This window comes from Hippoglossus stenolepis, chromosome 21, assembly GCF_022539355.2.
Source record: "Hippoglossus stenolepis isolate QCI-W04-F060 chromosome 21, HSTE1.2, whole genome shotgun sequence".
NCBI lineage: Eukaryota > Metazoa > Chordata > Actinopteri > Pleuronectiformes > Pleuronectidae > Hippoglossus > Hippoglossus stenolepis.
The window spans coordinates 14,736,456-14,745,536 of NC_061503.1; the positions used below are offsets into that span (position 1 = coordinate 14,736,456).

The following is a 9,081-nucleotide window of genomic DNA, read 5'->3' on the forward strand; positions in this document are numbered from 1 at the left end:
GCTTAGCCATTTCATAACAAGAGGCCGTGCAATTTTGGGCGAATTGCAGAGATAAGCAGCTGCCTTTCAGTGACGGACCTTTAACATTTAACATTCATTTATTACAATAGCCTGGTGATTTTTATTCCACAGAAACATATTTTAATGTTTCCAGCTTTCAGTTAATCCTAATTAAAACTAAAAAAGAAAAATCCGCATGGTAATAGGCAACACAACTGACACAACTGACACAATTCAGCTTTATTCATATCAAGTTTTTATAACATCAGTCGATATTAAAGCTAATGCTGGCAAACACCAGAGCCAACATCAGCCATGCTTATTGTTCCACAGCCACGGGCATTTGGAAATTACTGTAGCTGGATATTTATGTGCATGGCGTTCCAGTCTTTTATCAATTAATAACCACATGTCTGAACGATTTAATTTAATGCATTTAAAAAAAAACAAGTGAATTAAAACCAATAAGGTGCAAGTATTTAACCTTAAAATAATAGTTTTAAAATCATGTGGTGGTACTGGGGACCAATGGGGCCTCTTTCATGCCCACTCCGAACACCTGTTCTTGCTCTGTGTAACTTTGATGAGCCGAGTTTGATCTCAGATGAGACGTGTGGCAGAGTAAGAAGCTCATTTTGCCAGAATCAGCCACAGAGAAATGCCAAACTCTAGATCAGTTAAAAAGACACTTGGAAACCGGTGTTTATATTCAGCAAGGAAACTTAAAAATATGGAGTTTGTTGTGTCTTGGTCCAGGAACCCGAGGATCATGGGGAATATAAAACGTTCAGCTGTGTAATCAGTTTATTGATTTGGACGTTCATTTGTGTCGAGCTTTTCAAGAAACTCAAAGACACTTTACATTCAATTTAATGCAGAGAGACACTAAACATAAAAGACATTACGTCATTAGACGAGACCTCTGTTTTCTGTACATGAGAGCTTGAATTGCTCCCCACCTGTGGCTGTAGAGGGCGCTGCTGCTCAGTAAAAGTTACATCGTGTTGATTTAATGAGAAGCTGGAAAAGTTTGGACGTCTTTATAACTTATTAAACAGCAAAAAGAATCACACTTCATACATGTAGAGCCTGGAGCCAAAATCAAAGTGGGAGAATGTTTTGTCACTGATTTGTGTTCAGTGCTTCTATGCAAACACATTTTTCACCCGGTGGTAATAATATGTCAAGTTTTTTCTTTTTTTTTTGTGCTGTTGAACTAACGCGAGCGAGTGACCTATTGCTCACAACAGGAGAAACAGAAGCAGGTGAACAACAGGGGAGCCCTCGTCTCAAAAATACATGTATATTGGATTAAACAAATAATAGATGTCTGCATTTCACGCATGCTGTGGGAGCTGTTTGTTCTTGAATGATTTACTCGCACAGCATCTTGCAACATTGTGCTGTAGAACTTTGATTCACATTTGATGTCATTGCTTTATGGACCTGCAGGGATCTGCTTTCGAAATCGACCACCCAATGCCCACTGGACAATTTAAAAAACACAGTGCATCGGCAAAACAAAGCACAGTTTCTAAAGACTGAGATCATTAGCAGCCGCAGGATGTCAATACATATTGGTCATTTAAATAACAGGTTTATGACATATGCCTGTATGTGGCATGTTCTAACATAGTTGTGGGCTCATAGCTACAATAAACAAAAGGACCTATGAGCCATGCAGGCTGTTTTCTGCTAGCACTAGATGCATGGACACCAATATTCAGATAACCCAGATTAAAGAGAGTGACATCTAGTGGTGAAGTTTTGTGTTGCAGCTGAATACCCCTCACCGCAGTTTATTGACGACCCGTCCCCTGAACAAGCAGTTAAACGTGATGTTGACATGAGTGCTAATCGGACTGTGCTCTGTAACATGTCAACAGGAATGTGGATGGATTATTCTATCAGCAACTCGCGTAAACATCTCAATTGAAATCACGTCTTTTTCAGAATAAGGTCAATAGTCGAAATATTTGGTGTCCATGTTGTCAATATGAGTCAGTCGGTCCAATTAGCCGTCTGACATGGGAGAGCGGGGAAAAACAAACCTCTGACTCTAGTGATTCCCCGAGGTTTTAATGGAGCAGAATCACCAGGACAGAGTGAATCAAACTACAACCTCACAACACAGCTGCTGTACTGAGGCCGAGTGTTATTGCTGCTCTTTGAGTGAGCCATGACATAACTTTAAATGTTTATGTAAATTGTATTGCTCACTGATAAATTACTATTCTTATGCTCGTGTATCTGACACCCGGGCTGATGCTTAGACCTCAATACCAAGTTAATTTAGTCCCCCACACACACACACACACACACACACACGCACACACACTGTAACGGTAGAAAGGTCATTCCATTTTACATGAATGAACAGATAAGAGAAGATAAATCTGACTCTGTTTTTCAATTCGTGCAGCTTTTTGAGAAACAATGTTGTTGAATAATGTGATATTTATCCTCATTGTTTCCCCCTGTGGTTGCAGGAGTAGCTCCCTGTCCCTCAGTCCTGCCCAACAACGGAGGGAGGCTACTTTCTTCAGGACCCCGCCCATTTCCAGAGGGAAACACAAAATAACGACAAACCTCCTGGACGGATCCCGAGTGGTCGGCCATGTCTACAAACACCTGCAGGAGGATGAGTCAACAGACGTGGAGTCCTTAAGAAGGTGAGAGCCTTTTGTCTTTTTTGTTAGTTTCGTCATGTTTGCTCAATCCGCAGTGAGGAAATTCTCTCGGCCTCCCTCCATGCTCAGGTCAAACTCCCAGTTCAGCGAAGATTAACTGAGTTTAAGTTGGAGTGGCAGAGGGATAATTTTTGGGGGGGGCGAAATGAGTTTATGACTGAAATGCTCTCGGAATCAAATCCTCAAGCTCGTGAAATCTGATCCGGGGGAAATAAATGAGATCTGCTGTGCTCTCCTTCAACTGGGTCTGTCACAATTAATTTTGGAAAATACACTTGATCCCAACCGCTCGACAGTATCATGGTGCTGGGGGAGTCCAAGATATCAGCCTGTGTGTGTGTGTGTGTGTGTGGAGTCCTCTCTACACTTGCCACCGGGGCTGCTACTGTGAATGAAATGTGTTTTATCCACATGGTTGTATTATGTGTTAACAACCGTGCCAAAACTAATTACCCGATGGGAACGCAAGTTAACGTGAATTTGAAGCTTTTTTTGCGTGGTTTGATTTTGGTTAATTCTTGGAAAATGATGTGAAAGTTTCCTGGTCCACATATCAAAGAAATAATTAAATTTTACAATTTAATTTACTCGCTGAATATGGCTCCATACTGAGCGTCTGCGGCCCTCTAGAACAAGGCTACTAATTGCAAAGGATTAATTTCAGGCCTTCACACATCTCGGATTCTCCTCCTGCTCGTCCTGGTGTCGAGTGAGGACAGCAAGTTGCCCTATTTCCACGGCTCTCGCAAGTAAAGCGCAGCCACTGGTGCGGTTTCTGGAGGCTTTAAAAGCAGGAAGGATATTTTTTTTTTTTGGCAGAGCCACCTATCGCCAGTTGCCGATCTGGGGGCTTAAAATAACTTAGATTTTAAAAGCACAGTCTGATCATCCTCACTGGCATCGGTTCAGAGAGGTAGCCTGGTGAGGAATCCTCTTTGTTATCAAAGGCAAGATGTTTGGGGTTGTTTTAAAGGAGTAAGGAGTTAACTCACGTAGAGACAAAGTTTTGCATTATTTCACATCAATTAAAACTTTTCCCAAAGATTTTGAGATCATAAATAATATTGATTGATGTATAACGCCCTGAAAAAAAAAGCAGTAAAATATGCATCTCATCGAGGAGTAACCTCAGTGGTGTGATGCCAACTGTCGAGCAGCTCCACTGCCGTTTCCTTTCAAACAACACCGAAAAACATCGATTTATTTCAGATCTTATTTACACACGCGAGAGTCTGAGTGGGGCAGTCCTGTTTAGCATATGGCTCAGAAACAGCCTCATTTCCTGTCAGTGCGTGTGATAGCTGAGCGATGCCACCGTTACCAGGAAGTGTCATTGAAAGCGATGCCACTGCGCTCACTTAAAGCGCCGAGCAACGTTGCCATTAGCTCGCTTACCTGACTAAGCTTTACAGTGACTTGGAAGATACAGTGCAACGCTGCCAAAAGTCTTTATGTGACCTATTTCCATAATTTCCATTTTTTAAACAAAGCTCCATGTGGCTCAGCAGTTCTTTCAAACGGTTGCGCGGAGAAATCCTCCAGGACCACAACAGCCTCCCTCCTCACACACACACACACACACACACACACACACACACACACACACACACACACACACACACACACACACACACACACACGTGCCCAAGCCCACATGCAGAATAACAAACTAACTAGCTAACTCTGTTTTAATTTTTTATATCACAAAGGCCAAAATCTGTGTGCTATGAGCAATTCAATCCAACTGAGCTTTACGTGTTTAGGAGAACATCTGTAAAGAAAGGGCTCCTCATCTTTTGGGCCATAAGACTGCGTTTGCACGGTGAAACAGTTTAGATCTAATTAGCCATTAATGCTTCCCTCGCAGATCCGTCAGTCGGATCTGGCTTTCCCTGGCCTTCAGGAGGTTGAAATGACCTATTTCTCGACTTAGCAGCCATGCAACACCAAGCTACCGAGCTTACAGCCTCTTCCTCCTCCTCCTCCTCCTCCTCCTGCCCCCACCTCTCCCTTGTTGCCATGGATACACCCTCTCATCTCTGGGAAATGAGAAATGGGAGGTGGAAAGGAGAGTGAGAGAACGCAAGATGGAAAGTGAGGAAAGAAGGGAGATTGGGCAGAGATGATGGGAGTGAGGCGGAGGAAAGATGGAGGCAGAGAGAGAGAAAGTCTTTTTTTTTTTAAAGACAGAGAAACAGAGAAAAGGAGAGGACGGCAAACAAACAGGAGAATACTCCTCTTCCATGTTTTCAATTTCGTGACAACAAATCCCTGCAGAGTATTGTCGGGTTTAATTATCTCCTGTCAAAACATATATTTACCCATCACAGATAAGGACGGAATTGAAGGCAAATTTGCTATGGGAGTTATTTTTAGATGTGTTTTGATCTGCTGGGTTTACCTCCAGCTTGCATTCGTCCTTCTAATACCGAGGGAGGAGTGGGAAAGTAATTTAATTATTTAAACTTGGTTATGCTACAAACAGTCTCTGAGAGCTGACAATAACACTGGCGGTCTCCTAAGGCTGCGCTGACTCTAAATGTGAACGGAGTCTTTAGTGACAATATTAACTCCTGTATATACAAACTGTGAATAAGTTTCTGGCTGTGCTGTGTTATTTTCATTTTGAACACGATGCTTTCGGAGCCCGTAGGCAATGCGCCGCGACGCGCCGGATCCATTCTCATGCAAACATACATGCTGAGATTCTCACGCCCACCAACACACCTACCTTCACCTCAAATGTCACATCATAAGCCTGTCAGACGAGACGTGCACGGTGAGACAGTCTAATGAGACTTTCAGATACTATATTTAGACCCACATGTAAAGCCATAGAGGCGAAATATTATTTTTTCCACATACTCTCATGGGCCAGGGTCAGGAATCCGGCAGCTGTGTTGCTAAAGCCTTAAATCTCTGATAAGGCAGTCATGACAGAAGGGATTTTTCCGTTAAGCATTCATGCAGCAACAATAAAGGCTGCTCATGCTGAGGATTATAAATAATTACACAAAGATTATGAGAGAACAATACATAAATAATAATAATTTCGTTGGGGCAAGATGGTTTTTCGCCGGGACTGAAATTAAATGGTGAAAAGCACAGGAGAATGGCAGCTTTATTTCCATTATCTATATTACTCTTTTATTCCTCTTAGGATATGAGTGTGTAGGACAAAAAATGTCACAGTATAAATCACCTGGTCTCATTCTTACCATTTCTACCCTCTCTTCTGCCTGAAGGTGTGATTCTGCCAGTGGAAGGGTCGGCGCCCTCCTCAGCAGGACCTCACTCGCCCACTTCGCAGCCAAAAAGGGATGGACCGAGGTTCCCTGCACCCGCCTGGATAAGGGAGCAACCTTCCTACCACCCTCCCTTCGCACCCGCTCCGTGCCCATCATCCCCTCCCTCCAAGCGGCTGACCTCGAAGCCGGGCGTGCGGATACGAGCGAGCGGAATCAAGGCGGGCTCCTCAAGTGGCACCCTGTGCTGGCTGGAAAGACGGCCGTGCCCATTAGCAATTCTCCCTCTCGCCCCTGTGAGACCGCGGGGCTGCCGCCTGGTGTTCTGCCCAGCAGTGTTAGCCCCCCTGCCACCGCCGCGGCTCCGCTGGGCTCGTTGAGGAATCCCAGCTCCGCACAACCACCCTTCTCCGCTGAAATCACAGTGGAACTCGTGCAGGAATTAAAACAGAAAAGCCTTTCCAGCTCCGTGAAAATGTCTGGCTCTCACAACGAGATCCACCACGGTGGCAGAAACACTCTCGAGACTGGAAGTGTGCAGGAGTCGGAATGGCAAAGTGTCCAATATTCAGCCAGAGCTCTGCACACAGGCAGCGGGACCAGAGGTTCGAAGGCAGTAGGCCAAAGAGAAGCCCGGGGACAGTGCCAGGGTCAGGCGTCCCTCGTGTACGGAGGCGCAAACTGCTCCCTGGCCACCAGAGGACCCAGCTGCAGAGGAACTGGAAACGCTCATGCCAAGCCCTCTACAAGCTGATTGGATTAACTCTGTAAAGGCTTCACAGACACTGTTTCCAATAACTGTATACCTTTGCTGGTGGCGCAGGATGGTTAGCAGGTGGGACCATCTGTGTGGCCACGCGGACCAACACCAGATGGCAGCCGATCTTGAAGGACCGTGCACAGATTGAACTGCGGAGGGACGGACACAAACAAAAAGACATGAAATTACAAAAGACAAACAGACAAACCAACACACAGTGTGAATAAATGTGACTCAAAATGGGAAAAACAAATCCGCGACTGGAGTTGGGAGCTTGATAGTGTATTGGGAAAAAAAAAAAAAAATATGCCACTATTTAAAGAGGAGCTTCTACTTAGAAACCAAAATAGTGTGTCATCTCTATGTTGTTTCTCTAATGTAAAGAAATGAAATTATATATGTCATATAATATATGTCATATAGACGTATATATATTTGACATACAATTGTGACAAAATAAAGACTAAGATAACAGTGTTAATTAAGGGCTTCGTGCATCTCATACATTCCCACCACAGAGAAAAATCTTGCATTTTGTTGTCTATGATATAATGTACAAAGTAATCAGTATAAACACCCAAGATGTATCTCCGTGGCAACAGACACCTGTGGCATGCTTTTCTTCATGTTGTTTTAGAGCGGACTAAATCATGCACCTTCCATATGTCAAACCTGAAAACAGCCACATCAATTACGAATAGCTGATTCTTCCAGGTGTCTTATCTTCAGGTGTGTCGGCGACAACATCCAAACCGGCACCTGGTTTTAAAGGTTGGCTGGCGACGGGAGGTAAAGATGGTGCAACAGGGAGGAGAAAGTACTCCACACTCCCCCTGCCCCCCTTCCCAACATTTTCTTCTTTTATTCTCAAGTTTCTACGAGTATCTTTCAATGTCGCTTGCAAAGTCAGCAGACGATAAACGGATAAAGGTTTCGGTGATGGAGCATGAACACCGTGGGTGAGAAAAAAGGGGGTTTTCAGATGTTGTTAATGCTTGAAGCACTTTGTGAGATTGCCCAACGCTGTCACTGAGCTGGCAATGCAGTCTATTTTCATTATTTACCTTAATACCGCGCCCATAGGCTAGCACCACCAAAGTAGAACCACTTCACTGTTTTGTGCTGCAGCCATGGCCACGAGCTTTGTGGCTGGAAATGAAGCAGGGCGGCAGACGAGGCGAGTGCAATTCTTTATTTCTGCCTCATTTATGTCGAAAACAGTGCATCTGTGTGCCCACCTTTCCGTTTCCATAGTGACTCCAGCAAGGTAAGTTGTCCATGACTCACAAACTTATGGTACATGACTAAGAATTCTCCCACGAGGGAAAGATAAAATAACCAATAAACAGAAAATATTTAGGATTCTAAATACATAGAGCGACTGTTGGCGAGAACCCACCCGCACATTTACTGAATTTTCAGATGTTTCCAGATTTACATATTGTATTTACCCTGCAGTGTAAGACCACACAGGTGTGCAAATATAGACGAGAGCCAAATTAAAAAAGAAAAACCCGAATAACTAAGTGGAGAAACATGGAGGATGAAATGAGGATGAAACTGATGTGAATGATACACCTTCGTAGTCACGGGGTCCCAACCCGATTTGGTCTGTTAGCAAATGTCCACGTCTGTAATCGACATCAGGTCAGGGATTATCTGTAGCCCGCAGGCTGATGGTAGTTCAATACTTTACTGACGCACCTATTTCTATATTCATCCCTGCCCATTCACAGCAGCTACTAATATTAAAATTTGTCTAATTTGTCCAAAATTAATGCTACTGGTAAAAAAAATTAATTTGTAATTTTTTTTTTTATCGTATACACCGATTTAACTGAACTTAAATGGACGTTGCCCACTTTGCTGTGTATTTTCGTCTAATTTCGTTTTTTGTCAATGATCTGGAGACATCTTGGTCTTTGAGAACGATGACGCATCTCTACCTCCTCCCACTATCCAGAAATGAAGCTAAACTATTCTGGATCCAAATGTTGGCGTCTGCACAGAGGCGATTGGGAGGCGGAGCCGTGATTGTGCCGTTGTACCGTCGCTTCATGCGTTCGAACAATCACGAGTCAGTCACAGCTGTCAATCAAGATGTTTTAGCATCGAGCATCCAAGTAAAACGAAAATTCCCAGGAAATAAGAATTACCAGGTGGAAATCAACACGCTTTGGTTTTACTTTTCGAAAGCCGTCATGTTTTCCATCTTAACAAAAAAAAAAGCTCCATGTCATCACTCTCCTTTACTGGTCTTTGAAAATTGATCTTACTTTAATAATAAATTCCTATAATCACCACGGTGACAGCACCAGTACAACGCCCCAAAAAACTTCGGTACAGTACTCAAATTTGAAACTGGAAATAACAGGGCTTGAGTGGA

The 9,081-nt window shown here is 43.6% G+C and overlaps 1 protein-coding gene across 1 annotated transcript in view; it reads left to right on the plus strand.

Annotated features, from left to right (window-relative positions):
• nrg3b (neuregulin 3b) overlaps positions 1 to 7,176 on the plus strand; it is a 177,097-nt gene extending 169,921 nt beyond the window's left edge. The window contains exons 8-9 of the mRNA XM_035146551.2: positions 2,490 to 2,672; positions 5,936 to 7,176. Coding sequence (XP_035002442.2) covers positions 2,490 to 2,672; positions 5,936 to 6,689 — 937 coding nt within the window. The 3' untranslated portion in view covers positions 6,690 to 7,176. The remainder of the gene's footprint in view (positions 1 to 2,489; positions 2,673 to 5,935) is intronic.
• The last annotated feature ends 1,905 nt before the right edge of the window (positions 7,177 to 9,081 follow it).